This window comes from Labrus mixtus, chromosome 12, assembly GCF_963584025.1.
Source record: "Labrus mixtus chromosome 12, fLabMix1.1, whole genome shotgun sequence".
NCBI lineage: Eukaryota > Metazoa > Chordata > Actinopteri > Labriformes > Labridae > Labrus > Labrus mixtus.
The window spans coordinates 7,572,981-7,590,581 of NC_083623.1; the positions used below are offsets into that span (position 1 = coordinate 7,572,981).

Here is a 17,601-nt window from a genome sequence, read left to right on the forward strand (position 1 = left end):
AGGTTAATGTATAACGAAAGCAGGGTGTGTTGGCGCTAGCAGCACCACACACGAACAGTCACATCTGATCATGTGCAAAGTATAACAAATATGGTGCTGCTTTCTTAAACTAACCTCTACTGGTTACGCTTTTCTGAACACGCTGTAGATGTAATGTTAACAACTATGCAGCCATTATTAAAAACTGTGTAACTTTGCATTGTTCAAAGCTTTGTTTTTTGGGCGTCTCTCCAGAACTTGAGGATTACTATGAAGCTACATTAAGGCTGGGGAGAGAAGAGGCAGTTTGCAAATTGTTTTTCAGTGTGTGTGGTTGTCTGAAGCAGCAGGCAGTCATAATGATTTCCAAAGGGCCTCATCTGAGGGACCAGCCTGCTGAGTAGAGGACATCTCTGACTAATGAGCTGCTAAATATATCCCCCAGTCTCTCCTGTCTTCTGTTGCCTTTGCTTCTGTTTTTTCTTTCCGTCTATAATTCATATCTTTTCTTAAGTATTTCTCTTTGCTTTCACTCTTTGTTTTTTTTTTGTTTTGCCATGTTACTTCTCATGTTTTTTTGTTTTTTCATTTCCATTCTCAAGCTGTAGCAAGTAAAAATTCATGTTAATCTCTTTTTTTCAATCTCTGTTCTGCCTCACTCTTTCTTTATCTATCTTGTCTTCTCCCTCTCTGTGTCTGCACCTCCTCTTTTATGTGTTTTTTAGACCCACTGAAACAGTGTGGGCTGTTCTTTTTTTCATTACACCGTTAGTCAACAGTACCATCCTGTTCAAACAAGTTCACCATCATACACATAAGCTAGCATCCTACTCAGTGATGCTGAATTTGCCAATAGTTGAGACATCCATGCTGTGACAGACTGTGAGCAACCGTGTCAGATCTTATGACGCAGATACAGCATGGGTGGTTCTGTAGGGGTAAATGATGAAATCTTAATGGCAAGTTGAAGGTTTGAGGTTTATACATGAAGCCATTTCTGTGGCTTTTACCATTTCCTGTTAGATCATTGGGAAAATATTTACTGTAAACTAATCTGCTGACAAAAAGACATCTTGCTTATAGAACAAGTGGACAGCAAATGTTTGCTAATGGTGACTAAAAAGGCTGCACTTCCTTTTGCTGTTTCAAAATAAAGCTTTGTAGTTGTGTGTTGGCTCTTAATGTGAACCAGCAGCAGTAAATATTTGGCTTGCAATAGCACTATCTTTAAACAGCAATTACAACACTAAGCCACAGAAATTCTCAGGCCAGTCAGCAGCTACTTAAGTACTCACAGCTGAATGTTTAGCTGCCTGTATGGCCATCAGTTAAGCACAAAAGTGTGTTTGATCTGTCATGTTTGGACTAATATATCAGCAGTCAATATCACCTGCTGGGCATCCACAGTGGAGAACGCAGTTGAAAAGCAGTCATTCATGCCTCAACTAGTACGAGCTGTAGCAAGACACTTGAAATGTGGCCATGATTTACAGCAATAGCCGAATTTGTTAAACAGTTGATTCAGCATGTACCTTTATTTCAGCTTCGTCTCATCCAAAACTTGACTATTTAGTTAATTTTGTTACATAACGCATGCAGGCAACATAGACATATAGAGTCAGTCTAAGGCAGCAAAATAGCAAAATAATAACCACTTCCTCTGAGGGACTTGCATATATTGAGCTTTGTAGAAGGGCAGGGCTGTACATGTGCTATCCTGCAGTATGAATGTTGCTTGTTGTCATGGAAGAAAGAGGTGTACAGCTGTTTCTCCTTAACTTGGTGCATTTCAGAAGAAACGGCTCCATCAATGCTGTGTTATTTATTTCAGGCTTTTTCTGCCTCCAGATGTTTTGTAGGGAGAACAAGAACAATAAATATGTGCTGATCTCCTTCTAAAGAGAGGTCTAAGAAGAATATTTTGATTCACAACACCTTTTGAGCTGATTGGAATTAAATGTGTAGCTGTAGGAAACTTGAGGGTAGTGCGTAGTTTCTGGCTTCTTCTTTAGTCGGCAGGATGTTCTAATTAACATTGAATATTTCCTGTCTACTTCCCATTATTTCCTGTTTTTGTTTTGTTCTGTCTGGTCCCATCTCTCAAAACGTAACCAGTCCATTAGATGGAGTGTTGAGATGTTTAGTGCCCAGTTGGCCTAGCTCCACTCTAATGCCCTCTGTCCTTATTACATCATCGGTAAACAGCTCCCTCCCAGCTCCCTCCCAGCAGCCAAACAGCAAAGGTCTTCTCTACAGGCTACACAGGAGTCCATTTGGTTAATTGTGTCAGGGATTTATGAGAGGCCCTCATGTCTCTGAGTATCTTAACCATATTATTTTACATATTTATTTGTATAAATCTGTACTTTTATAAATTAATCTCTGAATAATGACAAATGGCAAGCACGAGGAATCAGACGCCAAAAGACATCTTTACATTGCCGACCTAGACTGTCTTACAGACAGATTGCGATAAGAAATTGTAAATTATAATCAACAAGAAATTATAAAATGTGAGGAACTCTTACAATTTGCATGGATGCAAACTGAAGTTGTTTGTTGTTCTTAATTAATAAATGATTGAAACTATGACCAAAACTTTGATTTATATTGTTTCTATGTTTATTAAATGATTACAAATTGTCTTTAACAGCTTGTGTTTGTATGTGTGGGCTGAATTCAACGTCATTACTTAAAGTTGTCAGCTAGGTTTGAGTCACAAATTTGAATATTTAGAACTTTAAAGGCGCCTATAAAATTAAAATGTGACTGTCTTGTGCTGTATTTGATTAATCGAGGCATGAAGAGCTCTCTGTTGTAGCATTCATTTCAAAATAACTATTATTCGATTTAGATTTTTACTTGTATTCTGCTTCTTTTCTCACCCTCACACTGCAAGAACGTACTGAGAGGTGTAGGTAATGTTTCTGTTCTCTTTATGTTGGCTGCAGGCCCATCAAGGCGAGTTTCATATCTGTGTTTGCGTCTACAAACTGTCTGCTGTGTTGGAGGTCTAGCCGGCAATATAAACAGTACTTTGTATCTTCCTCATGATGATAACAGCAGTTTGTTGGTAACTCTCTCCCTGGACTTTCCATGATTCTCTCTCATATTTTTTGCTTGTGTTGAATCTGTCTACCGGATATTTTGCACTTTCTCAACTTTTAACCTATTTTATTGTCAAATTTTTAGATGTACGTTTCAATGTGTCAGTTAGAAGTGTTTCTAGTTGTATTGTCTAAAAGACTTGTTCATCATAAGGAATTAAAGTTAGTCAGTCTTGAAGATTAACCTACCTTGTCTTGACAAACTTTGCTTGGCTATTATTTTGTACTTAATGGATTCATGCCCGGGATTAAAATATTATTCTTGGTCATGTTTTGTTGATTCTCTGAAAAAATCATGTTGGCTGTTGCTTAACACAGACTCTTTTTTAGTAGAAAAGAAATGTCCTTAACCTGGGTATTAAATTGGTCGAAAGAAGTGTCACTTCCTGTGCGGTAATAAAGGACAAACACAAAACATGCCATTTTTAATTCTCGTGGATTTCAAGAGAACAATTACAAAGCTGTTTTTGTGTATTGCGACTAATGTCAGCGCTTAGCTCCGCCCCATGGACGACCTATGAGGTGCAGACCTCTGCTGGACCTCCTCCATTGTTGACCTTCGTTTACTGTGTCACGCTTTTCTTCTTTGTTGAATTTATTGGCGGGCTACACTTTGTCGCTGTGCTTTGATGTCACACTGTAATGTAGCTGTTGCAGCTACTGCCATCTGGCTTACGTCCCGCTTACCAAGTAATGCAATGATTGGCTGTGGAAACGCAAGCACGATCAGGGTTTACCTTACCAGATTGTACTGAACCAAACTGGACCGCTTGGTGGAAATGGGGCTAAAGGCTCCTGTCACGCCTTGCTTGCAATGTGTAACGCACAGATGCATTACACAAATGTTTTTTCAGACGTACATCAAAACAATAATGTATCTCATGCAACAGAAATTGACACTTATTTTTGAACAAGTCATCCTGTTTTCATCATCATGACTGCTCCATTTAAAGTTGATTTCCTCTAAGCAGTTGTGTTGTCTGAAGTACAGGACATTCTGTGCCTTTGCAGTGAACCGGGCTACCAGACAACTTAAATTGCCAGTTAAATAAAGAGGAACAGCAAGCTTTAGGTTAGACTTTGTATCTCTGCAGTTTTATTGCTCCCAACAGATTTTAACTGCCTTCACTTCACAAGTACTTCCAACATATCAGTGTGTGAGCTCCTGGTAAGACGTGTTGGGATAATCTCCCTGACTTTCACCTTCAACAAATGTCCCAGGCTCAGCTCTCATACCTCTGCTGGCTTACAAGTCTGGGCTGCTGAAACATGATCAGCCCACAGTTGCATTGACAGTTTTTTTTTTTGGGGGGGGGGGGGGGGGGGGTTGTGCGTGTGTGTATGTCTGAACATGTGCACGTGTGTGTAGGAGGGGTCCCACACACTCTTTTGTTGTCCTCTGAAAGCTGAGGAGCAGGAATGTCTGCCTCCCAGCTGTCCTCAGCAGTGATAGCAGAGTAGGGGGGAGCTCTCAGTTCGCCTTCATGAACATCCACCCATCTGTTACACTGGGGCAGAGTGTGTGTATGTGTATGTGTATGCTTGTATCTGGGGTTAGAAAGAGGGTCACACAATGGGGCTCCCCCTTACCATCACCCACATTGGCCTCACATGCATATTTAACCCTTCAAATGCAAAGTTTTCTGTTGTCCTATTCAGAGGCACGCTGCTTAAATCAGCTATTGTGCCCCCTCCCTAAGTGAGAGGGGACAATGGGATGTAATGGCAGCACACGTGGCTTGCTAAATGCATTGCAACAGCAGGAGAGGAATGGGACAGAGGATGTATCAGCCTGTTTGGAGACTTCCCTCACCCTGGGTGTGTGTGCAGCAGCGTGTGTGTGTGTGTTTCCATGTTGCAGCTGCAGGAAGAGATGTGATGAGTGAATGACTGAGTTCTCTAGAAATTCTCTATTTGGAAACCCAGAGCTGTTTGACTTCTTGCGAATTTCCTGTTTATTGAAGAAATAACATCGTTGGTCTTGGCAGCTCTGTACAATATGAATACTAGTTGGCCTTTCAAGGAGTGTATGTAGTCTAGATGCACCGATCCCCTTTTTTACATTTCAGATCTGATATGGTAAATTTGTACCAATACTGATTCTGATATTTTTACATCACATTTAATAGTGTTTCTGTTGTTGTTGGTATTAAGTGTAGGCAACACAAAGCTGTAGTAAACACAGCATTTCTTATTGAAAGCGCAAATAAAAATGCATAACAATTAAACTGCTCCTAAAAAAATGTATTTGAATTTACAATCAGTTAGCAGCAACAACTGGCTTTCAAGTTAAAAAATGTAAAGTGAAGTGCTTGTACTTTTTTATCATATAGAAGGAGTTGTTCCATCTTGTCTGACCGTCTTGATGCAGACCATTTGTGGACACTAATTGTTAAGTCTGAATGTCTTCAAAGCAAGACATTTGAGAATGTTTAAGTGCCCAGATCTTTCTTTGACATGGATCGGCGCTGTCAGTCCGATATCTGGTAAATTACGCCAATATAGGACCTGATACCGATATTAGATCGGATCTGTCTCATCTCTAGTATGTAGTAGGGGTTCCCGGCCTAAGCCGACTTTTTGAAGCATCAATCGAAAAGATGCTGAGTCTGACTTCTTACTTTTGTTTTTTTAGCTGCATCATTATGCAAGAGTCAAGAGCATGCAACATGTCAGGCTGTAAACGCAAAAGATACTCAAAATGAACCTTGTGTATTTTTCACAGGGAGCTGAGTGAGCCACAGTCTAATCTTCTCTAAAACAACCAGATAATGCATAATAGTTTCACATGAAATAACTGTTTCTCTAGAGTCCTTCGATTAGCTATCAGGCTGCAAGCTGAGCTGCTGCACTTTGGCTCTCTAGTCAAATAGTTAGTAAAAAATATGACATGCTTGAAATGCTGACTCACTCAACTTTCAGTCAACACAACAACAGGCTAAGATCAGGAGCTAAGGTGGGTCCTATTAAGCCTCCTGAAAAACAGCTACACCACGACGGCAAGTCAATCAGGTCAGCTACGCGCCTTATTGTGAATAATGCATGTCCTTCATAAAATCAAAACTAATGACTTATCAGAAAATGAAACCCCACTACAGTGTGTGACAATCGAGACGTGAGCTAATCATTAAATTTTTTTATCCATGTTGTAAACATGTTCATTTCGGCTGTAAACATGGCTTTTGAATGGTGTGTGTGGCTTCCGGTGCTTCTTCAGCCAGCCTCAAGCAGACACTTGGCGAACTGCAGGATTTTGCACTTCCACATTGGCTTCATTTTTCAACACTGGAGGTGGCCGCTTATTGGAAATACTAAGAAAGCAGTGGCCTAGAAATGTTTAATGCCCTGCTGAAAGCCCACGCTTTCAGAAAAAATACTTTTTTTTGGCTGATATTGGACTTTGATGTGGGGCTGTCCTTCAAAATAAGGAACAAATAGCTTTGTATTGAACAGCCATTCAACTGACCAATTCTAAGCCAATTAAAGCCCTAATGTGTGGTAACAAAATAAGTAACTCCAGTCTGATGTCTAACCATTCAGCATTCAGCTAAACACGGCACATTAGGACACTTGCAACATATTGTACTTCACTATATGCCTGTATCGGTGTCTACTCAAGCCTACTATCCCTGCTCCTCATATTCATCTACCTCTGTCCTCAACAGTCACGACTTACCACCTTCCCCCAGAGCACCTGTACATCCAACAACAGCATTTTCTTTTTTTTTAAATATGAAATGTGTTTCATGCTTAAATCTTACTTTGATCTGCAACTTTCTACTCCAAAGTAATACAAGTTTATTACAAGCATTTTTCCACATTTTGTTCCAATGACCTTTCCCCTAAAAGAAAAAAAAAAAGCTAGTATGTGTCTGTGTGACAGTGTTATAGCATGACAACTTTTCACCTGCTCACAGTAAAACATGACCCTGGTAGTATCACTCACTCAGACATCAAGCAGCCCCTGTTTCACCCAACCGGGTCAGCGCGCAGAGTTGTGTCACATCATACTGTGTGAAGTGTCTCACACTAACATTACTGATTCGCTTTCAGTGAAGGTTTCAAAGAATGAAAGTGAGTTCAGGAAGCTTAATCTTTGCACACATGCACGCAAAATCACATTTTGCAGTTTCACTATGAGTGGCCTATAACTTCTAATTCATAGATAGGGTTACCAAAAAGATGTTTGAAGAAGATTTACTTTCACTGGACGGCATTGAGACTGGCAGGAGATTGTATGTTTATAATCAATAAATGGTTTCAGTCAGTTATTGATCAGTGCTTTTCAATGTCCAAGTTTTGATAACTTCATCATGAAATGTAATTTTACTGATTGTTGAATCTGTGGGTTTTGTCACCCTCAAATTTAGTAAAATTGTTTGTGATATTTTTCAATACCTTTTTGACATTCAATCAAACAATAAATCCAAAATTAGTATCATAGCGTAATTCATCGTCTTCCATAAAAATGATAAAGAAGAAAGCACAGGGACTCTGGGTATCACTGAGCTTGCAATACACTGGAGCAAACCCTGTCAGAGGTGTCCGGTGTCCCAGGGTTTAGGATTTCAGACATGTGTCCTGGCCTGGGACCTTTGTTATTTGGCATACCCCCTCATCCTTATCTCCCCACGTTTCCTGCCTTCAACTACATTTCGGCTGTTCAGACAGACCCCAAAACATCAACCGTTAGAGTAACTACTATAGCAGCAGAAAAGAAAGTTGCAAGCCCTCCTATTCTTCCCACCCCTTATAGGTTCTTCTGCTCAGTACAGGATATTAATAACCCAGCTTGCAGGAGCGATGTGGGTATGAGCTAACAACAAAAAAAAAAACACACACATACTGCCCAAAAATGACGGCAACATCATCAAACACAACAAAAAAAGACAGGATCTGAGACAGCAGAGGACGACAGATGAACAAAAACATATTTACCAGGCCAAAGAGAGCATCATCATCCCCTTGGTCTTTAGCTTAATCCACCCCCCCCCACCCCCCCACCCCCCCCCCCCCCCCCCACCCCCCCCACACCCCACACCCCACACCCCACACACATACACACACCATTTATAGACACAAACAAATTCCCCCTGCTCCCTGACACAGTTGAGCAGACAAACACTCACACTGGAAAACACACCCTCTTTTATAGCCTATTGTTCTGTACTGTAGAGCGACCAAACATCTGGCTACAGAAGTCATCAGTATCTGATCTGCTTTAGAGCGCTCCCAGCTTGTAATAGAGGATAATTAGAATTTTAATTTGCCTGGGCAAAGGCGGCTAAAACCCCTTGTTTTTCCCTCCCCACCACCAGTGTTATCCTTAACCCACCCCCATCCAGCTCTTAGCTGGTGAGCCCCATTGGTAACAGATGGGAAAAGGGAGATATTCACAGCCAGGCAGGCACTTCAGAGCAAGGCAGGGGATTTTAACACCCCCTACAGCCTGAGTCTCCTCAGGCACAGCCTTGAGGCGACGGATGTTGGGATTAGCAATCAGCCTCATGAGCTCTCTGTCCTGGCCCAGTCCTCCCACTACATCAAGTGTTCCTCCGACCTTTTAGCAATTAAGCTCTTTGATCAGCTTACAGTCGTGTGCCCAGAAGATTTCTCATAGTTTAACCTTTTCATATGACCATTTTAACTCCTTATGTTAAACGAGGAATTAGCTTAAGCGCTGTTCATGTCCTCCGCAAATACGGTGATATCTGACACGTTTTTAAACACGCCTTTACTGGACAATTTTGTAAGTCACACGAATATGTTTTTTTTAACCCCCCCTATTTCCGCTGGCTTTCACAAGGCACTTATGACTCTGCTTTAGTCATTATAGTTTTCGCCATTCCTCAAAAACACTGTCCTCTTGAGCAAACTTTTAACATCAGACCGGTGGGAGAACAGCTTGTGTTTAACTGTGACTCATTCCCTTCCTCATAAGCACAAAACATGGCGTGCTGACATCCACTCTAGCATTGCTCAGTGCTTTAATCAGTTTTTTTTTTCCCTCAGCCAATATTCAATCTTGGCTGTGAGGATGATTGTGGAAAAGGAAAGACAGCAAGGTTATATATCTGACGCACTCTTCCATCTCTGGATACTGAACCAGTGTTTGTTCTTTCCTTTGACAGTGTCTCTTGAGTTGTTCTAGCCCAGCCCACACTGTGGTATGCATGTGCTGTGGCTGTCAGCTGCCTCTTCGTTCCATTGTTGCCGTACAGCGCCTCTCCCTCACACACAAAACTATTGGACAACCTGCCACGACATGTCTCTTTTTGCCTTGTAATCGCTCAGGGCCACAGTGCTCCATGATGCTGATATATTTCTTCACTCCCTTCACCCCCCCCCCCCCCCCCCCCCCTTTTTCTCTGTGCTCGATCAAATGATGAATACCTTTTCCTGTCAGTATTATTGTCTCTTATTTTCTCACCACGCTGCTTGCTACTTTTTAACCTCATTCTTATCTTTTCTAGTAATTTAAAGGTTTTCCAAATTCCTTTGACGTGAAATATATTTATATATTTTAATGTTGGGCTCTGGCTTCTTTTGACAAGTAAAATCCCTCGGGAGAGGAAGTCTGAGGTAAATTTTTCCCTCCTCCAAGTTTGACAAGCAGTCTTAGATATTTTTTGTCTTTTCGTGTTTAATCTTTATTTCCTTTCTTTAGCTGACATGAGAATGAAATGTTTTATTCTCAGGGGAGTTATTGTTCTGTGGACAAAAAAAAAATCCTACTTCTGAATTCCATGTTAGGAGTTGCCTCTTAAAGGAAACATTCATAAGAGTCTGCAAATCATAATTATTTTCATCATCAACTACGTACTGATTAGTGGTAATAGAGGACAGCTGAAACCGTGAAAAAAACCCAAATATAACTCCCAAGAGCCAACATTATAATTTTTTTTCCTCACAATATTTAGCTTCCTAGAATATGTTGGTAAAAAAAGAATCAATAAATGTACATACAAAGAAAATAACAACCAAATTGTCAAATTGAAACTGACAAAACACTGAAACAAATTAAATATTATACTGATATTTGATACTGAAAATATTTGGCAATAATTATATTAGAATAAATAAAAGGTGTCAAACTTGTCAGCTCATGCTAGCTTTTAAAAAGACACGAGTTGCAATTTAGTTATTACCGGATTAGAGAGGTTAACAGCATTTTGTGATCTTTGTTTTCAGAAATTGAATTAGAATGAGCAACATTGTTACGTTGGTACATGTGCTATTCCACATACTGTCATACTGACTTGTACTTTACTTAGTGTGTTAGCTGCAAAAGACATTTGGTTGATTGAAGGCTTGTTGTAACAGTCATCACAGGGTTTTTACAGCACAAGATCCTGGTTTGTAGCGCTTCTGAAAGTACCATGGGTATGAAAATCGACATTTTACTGGCTTCATGGCTCCTTTTTTTCCTGATCTTACTTCAGTGACCTCTGTGACCAGATCTTTCTGCGGGAATTAACCTTAGCCGGGGTTAAGCCTCCCACTGTAACCATTTTTAGCGCTTTATCAACTTACCGCATGCTAATGCAAAGCAGTTCCTTGTAGATTTACTAACATAAACAACACTGGCTTTGTTTAAAGCTATAACCAGCTTGTCCCTTTGTGTATTTAGAACATCTCACTACTGGTTTTGCCCTTGTCTTTCTTTGAGTTAAAACAGATAGTTTTGTTTATCTCCCTGAGCTCAGTCTCTTCAGCGTGTCCCTCTTCCTTGTTTATATCCAGCAGTTTACATACAATGTGTACTCTGATCCGATCCCTGTGGATTACTGATACCAACAAGCTTTTGTAACTGAAATTTTCAAGTATTTGGAAAGCCAAATTTCAAATACAGGGCATAGAAATACTACCGTCTAGCCTTTTTATATGAAAATGAATACATTTCTCAAAGGAGCATCTGTCTTCTGCAGTTGTATTGATAGCACTCTGCAACACAAAAGATCACCACAGTGGCTGTTAAGGCTATTTACCCAAACTGTCCCCTAAGGCCATTTTGTCCCCCTGCTGCCTCCCAGCCTGGGGTCATCAATTCATCACCTTTACCACCTCCATTAGCACCATCTCCTCCTCAGAGAGCCTTTAGTTGCCCTGAAGCAACTCGCCAAACAACTGCTGAGGTCGCGGTGTCAAATGTCATCAAGAAATGTGTGCGTGCAGATAGTGTTGCTGCTTGTGAGAGATGGAGCAGGGGTGTGTGTTTGTAGGAATACAAACTCTGCTTTATAAAGTCATCATACTGGGGAAAAAACCTTCACCTTGTGCTTGGGACATTAAGATAAACTAATGATCATGGATGAATCCTAGATGATCAGTGTCAATTTACCTATGTAGTCTAGTGTGGCTCTCAACTTATCATATCTATAACACTGAATTATACAAAATATTATGTTTTGTTTTCATGAACTGCTGCATCATGATGTTTCTGTAGTTGCTGTAATCTTGTTTTAAAAACATACAAGTTTACAAAGCAAGTTTATTAAATATTGAAGGAAACAAATTCCTCTAAAAAGATCATGCATGGGTGAACTAAAGCTAAAATCAATCAACTGATCAATCTTTATTTATATAGCACCTTTCATACAAATCAAATGCAAATCAAAGTGCTTTACAGCGACTGAAAAAAACAATGTGATGAGACATGGTATAAACAAAAGTGGATGTAGGAGTAGAAATTATTAATCTGACAATTTGGCCGCCATTACAATACTTGTTTTTGTCAGTAATTATACGATATTAAAAATCACAACTACTCTCCAATTCCTGCTTCTTCTTTTTTGCATACTCCCAGTTTACTTTCTGTCACATAACACCTGAATTCATATATTCTTGGTATGGACTTTAAGGATGGCGTCACCTTGGGCTCTGGCCTTTTTCACTACTTTGTGACTGAAGGACAAGGTGATTGATAAGAGTATCATTAGACTAGAACCAGCCTTCACTATCATCAGCATTTGTTGTTTCATATCTGTCATAGCTATCTATCTGCATACCTCTGGCCAGATGTTGTGAAACCAATTAGGCGCTGAAGCATCAGCAGCAATAAGCAGCGTTCACAATTCTTCACATCAAATCTTTACCCAGCTGGATCCAATAACACACCCTTTGGTATCACACGACTTAGTCCTGGGAGTGTCTTTGTTTTTGGGTGTTGACTTTGTTTCTGTCTCTGTGTGTGTGTGTGTGTGTGTGTGTTTGTGTGTTTGGATGAGCAGGCTCGCATGTTTGAGTGTTTGCATTTAATCTTGTGCTGCCAGCTTAGAGCGACGTTTCACCCCAGAGATTAGAGGATGTTGGAAGCGCTGCTGTGGAAATAGTCTCTCTTTCAATCTCTAAACACACACATAGGCGAGACAAAGTGGCTGTTTGCAGTGTTGGTGTGTTTATTTATGTCAAGCGAGTGATAAGACCCTGCAATAGACCATGGCTAATATGCTTCATAAACACTCAGACCAAGGATTAAATAATGAGCCATGTGGTCATTAGTTTTGATGATGGCTCTATTAATGTTCTATTTTGCGGGGGTGTTTAAATGTACTTCCGACTGAGTCTTGTTACAGAGAAAATCACTGTGCTTTGTATAATTCTGTATAATGAATCTAACAGATAAGATGTATAGATAAACACTGCACATCGTCCTCTCATTATAACAGATTAAATTATATTTAATGGCCCAGATGGGTTTTAGCTAAGTGTTGATTGTGTTGGAAACATTTGCTGTGAAGCCAAGCCTGAAATTCTTGCGTAACCACTTCACATATAAGCTCGATCATTCTTTATAAAGTTGGTGTGTCTCTATCTAAGGTTTTCACAGGCTAATGCAGAAGATCAGTCAAAATAAAGTCCTCCTGCTATCGTGTCTGCGTTTACACAGGTGCTGTCAGACCTGCTGGATTAAGATTCTCCATTCTTGCCAGATTGCTGCTCAAAATGTGTGTTTTTTTTACATGAGCGTCTGTGACTTTGAGTGGATGTTTCCAGAGCTGTGGGAGTGCCACACAACTTTAGAGAATTTATCCTGCCATGAAACACACACACACACACACACACACACACACACACACTCAGACTCAAAGGAGCTGACGTGACACTGCAACATTATTGGCAGAGCAAGGGAAGGTGGATCAAAGCACAATTAACATTAGGACATTTGCTTCACCCTGTCCTTATTGGAAGGCTGAGGGTTTCAAGTCTGTCATTACAGCCAAGTAAATGAGTCTCCCTTAACATCCTTCCTCTCTCACAGATAGACTCAGTACTAGTGTTAAATGACATAATAATGATCAGGAGATAATCGAGAGAAATTAGATCTATATGAAGCAGGTATTCAGGTATTCCCTGTACTGCACAGCATTGTTTTATCCACCTAACTTGTCATGTTTATACACTGCTTCACCCGTGCTTTTGTAAAATGCAGCCTAGTTTCAAGTAACAATACCTCTGAGCTTTAATCATTAGCTTAACCTGTCAACTTGACAGAGTCTCCCTGTGAAAAGTAGTTTGACCCAGTGGCAGCTTCCTGCAGGGCAAACCAGCCGGCAGTTTGTGTCAGCGTAATGATAGACCGGCACAATATTGCAGCAACAACACATTAATGTAATTCTAAAATCTTAACAGTCACGGGAGAAGTTTTACAATAGTACAGTACATTCTTCTGATGGAGCCATAATAAGTGCCATTATTTGTTGTAAATAATCTGTTTATTCGGCATAAAGTTGGTACAAAGGTTCAGGCGACATGTGACTCAGATTGTTTTTGTTCCCCCAGCAGGTTTCTAATGCGTGCAAATGCTTTCATAAATTAAAAATTAAGAGGCCATTATGTGTACAAGCAGTTTCTAACACTGCTATGTTTACTTACATTTAAAATATTCATTCATTATAACCTTTTTACATATTTAAGTAGGATAGGACCCTTGTAAATAAGCAATAACTGATCATAAGTTCAGCCAGGAGCCAGAGGAGCAGCCAACTAATACTTATGCTCTTCAATTTTCTCTTTGTCTGTAGGTTGTGCGAGGCCGCCCGGCGTGGAGCACGGAGACCTGCTGAACCAGACCGAAGCCAACCGGGGCTCCTTTCCCCCCGGCACCCTGCTGACTTATGGCTGTGAACCGGGCTACAGTGCAGATGGACCCACAAGCATCATTTGCACCAGCGCTGGAGCCTGGTCCCCTCAACCTCCAGGCTGTGTCAGAAGCAGTGGTGAGCAAATATTCAAAAACACACAACAACGTACACAAAGACATAACGCTTATTAATGTACTAAAAAAAATGTTCCTGTTTGTACTCATCACAATTTGAAGATACCAGTGTTTAGAAAAACTATTTGTCACTATTTGCTGCATTAATAATTTCTAATGGAATGACAAGCTTTTTAAAAAATATTCTCACTACCTAAAAAGTCAGCTTTATAAACTTGAGCATGCATGCTTACCACATCAAACCTGCAATATTGCATCAGTTCATGAGTGTACAGCATCAGAAAACAGCATTAACACATTCAGTTTAAACCCTAGGAATCAAACCTGACCACAGGTAATGACATGTTTTCTTTACATTAGAACCAAATTAAATTAAAATCCCTATTGCCACTCCACAGTGTGTTCACCCCCAACTGAACCAGAGAACGGGGGCTACCGCTGTCACCCGTCTCCCTGCCACCGCCTCACCCAGAAGACCGTCATCGAGTACTTCTGTGATGAGGGCTTCGCTCTTAAAGGAGACTACAAGTTCCTCACCTGCCAGAACGGGGAGTGGGACGGGCCAATGCAGATTAGCTGCAGGCTCACACAAGGTCTGTCACTACAGCTCACTTTTGCTTTTACTAATCTCTGAAGGCACAAAATCTCAAACAGGAATTGGAAATCAAAGTCTGTGAAACACACTTACACTTCCTCTTTTTGCGTCCCTCAGACAAGGAGCCGAGCTCGCCGCTGGGTATACCAGCTCTTTCTATCGTGACATCCACCGCCAGTTCTGTGGCACTCATCCTGCTTTTAGTTGTGCTGTTTGTTCTTGTGCAGCCCAAACTCAAGTCCTTCCATCACAGCAGGTAAGATACACACACACGGTGAAGTGAATTGATGAGTTCCTGTTACCATTGAGAACAATGCTGACACAACTGTTCTCTCTCTTATGCCAGCCGTGATTATTTCTGCAGTTTATAAAAATTAAAGACAAAGTTGAGTTCATTACATCACAGATATGATGTGGGTTGATTTGACCAGTTCTGCTCTGATAACATTTCACTTCATGTTTATTGCATGCAAATCAAAGTTCTCTTTATAATGCAAGTACATGACAGGAAGGGGGTGAACAGTTTAACCCTTGTTCTGTTCACAACCCTTTAGCAGTTAGCAGCTAATTCAAAAGGAGGAAGTTGGCAGCTAATCCTAACCTTCTTGTGTTACACCTCATACCTCTTCACTAACAGAATACACTGTGTCAGAGTAAATCAAAGTTTAGAAAATGAAAGCTACTGGGTTATAATGATCTCTGCAGAAAAAGGTTTAAAGTGTCTCTAAGATCATGCATTTAGACAAAAACATGTACTTTATGTTTACGTCTGCATTATATTTTAAATGTGAAAATCTCTGAGTTGCAGTTTGGAGCAGAATATCCAACCTTTAAAGGACTGGTCTGGCCTACACAGTCATATTGTTAAGAATAGAAGTATCTTTTCAGTGAAGGGAAAAAACTGTGGAGGAACCCTGCCTGTAATATATCTCTGATCCTCTGAATTCTTGTGTTTCTTGCCTGAATAGACTCCATTGTAAAGTTGTTTCTAGGGAAGTTGTCACTTCCCTGGATGCCATTAAAATAAAAAAAAGTCCAATAGAATAATATCACAATCTCAGCAACCACATTTCCACTTGGTTGTTGTCATAAAGATATGAATATGCTTTAATGTCTGTGTTGCTCTGAGTGCATTTCCTTTTCTTCTTTGCCTTCCTAAAGATGTGGAACATGTTAAAAAGGAATTTTATACAAGCCTTTTGTTTCTTACACAAACTATGGTTGGCAGAAACTCTTGAAAGCTTTTGTTCTGCATCCTTTGAAAGAACACTGCCCTTTTATATTCTGTGCTGTAAAACCATCTACTTGTTTGTCACAAAGTGACACAGCAGAGTCTACTATAAATTCTTCCTGTGTACACACCTCGTATTAGTTTGGGTGAAACGCGTTACATCAACAAGTGTTCCACATACGCATTTGCAACTAGTTTTACAAGTATGCTGCACCCAAGGAATGAAAGTAAAAGTAAGAAAACTGAGTGACTAGCTGCCTGTGCTGTGGCTTTGTGATAAAAAGGCACAATGATCTTATCTAATGCTCACTGGCACTCTTGTTGATTAAGTGGTTGGTCTGAGGGCTTAGTGCAGCCGGCTATAAAGGGTACAGTCAACCCTAATCACCTCCTCTCAGAGGTTATGCTGCAGAAAACCACACACATGGCTGCATCATGACTATAAACCTGAGCCAGTCCTGATCCACCTTGTCCAAATAAGTCTCACTCAGTCTTTGTGTCTCTCTCTCCACCAGAAGGGAGCAGGGAGTCTCGGGCCAGTCCGGCTCCATCATGGTGGAGGGCGTCCAGGTGACACTTCCCTCTTATGAAGAGGCAGTATATGGAAGTGGCGGGCCCTGTGGCTCCTCCGGTCCTCCTCCTTCTCCGTCACCCCCTCCTGCTCCTCCAGAGTCTCGTGTTCCCATCGTGCTGTCTGAGGGTCTTCCTCAGGGAGCCACAGGAGGCCAAGGCCCCAGCAGAACCCACCACCACAGAGACTTTGACTTCTGTCTCCCATCCACGTCCTCTTCATCGTCCTTCTCATCCCGCCGTCAAGCAGAGACGGTGCTGGTTCATGAGGCCCCATCCTCCTCCTCTTCTTCTTTATCATCATGGGCTAGAGAGCACCCTGGGGGTGCGTGCGCAGGCCCCCTACCTCTCCGTAGAGACTCCGAGAGCAGCGACCAGCACAGTCTGCTTTCTGTCACCTCTACAGATGATTTTTCTGATGGTAAGAGAAAACACACTCAACATGTAATGACACGTTTTGCTGTTAAACAAGGGGAGCACAACTCCTCCTGGGCTCGTTGCCCCCAGAAGTACACCCTCACTGCAGGACTTTAACCCATATGTGAACTGCTTGTACCTCTACTGTAAGCTACCAGACGCTAGCACAAGCTAACCACTGGTATTTGGCACTTGCCTGTCCAACAGAAAGCAGGCCAACTCCGTGTCGGTGGGTGAAAGCAATCCAGAGGTTCACCCTCTCTTTTGAGCAAGTTTTATCTGATTGGCATTTGCCTAATATTTTCTCTACTTTCCTGCTACGTCCACGTCTGTCATATTCACAGGATTGAATCACGGCCAATCGCTTAAAATAAAATGTATATGTAGGCTGTCACAGGTTGAACTGGCTTATTGGCTGGTGCAAATAACCTCACTAAGCAGAGGCATGTGGTCTTTAAACTGCAGGGAGGACTGCAAACTGGCA

General features: G+C 41.1%; 1 protein-coding gene across 1 annotated transcript in view; it reads left to right on the forward strand.

Moving 5' to 3' along the window:
- Positions 1 to 17,601, forward strand: part of susd6 (sushi domain containing 6) — a 33,168-nt gene that overhangs the window by 12,591 nt on the left and 2,976 nt on the right. The window contains exons 3-6 of the mRNA XM_061051740.1: positions 14,111 to 14,305; positions 14,703 to 14,897; positions 15,017 to 15,155; positions 16,646 to 17,121. Coding sequence (XP_060907723.1) covers positions 14,111 to 14,305; positions 14,703 to 14,897; positions 15,017 to 15,155; positions 16,646 to 17,121 — 1,005 coding nt within the window. The remainder of the gene's footprint in view (positions 1 to 14,110; positions 14,306 to 14,702; positions 14,898 to 15,016; positions 15,156 to 16,645; positions 17,122 to 17,601) is intronic.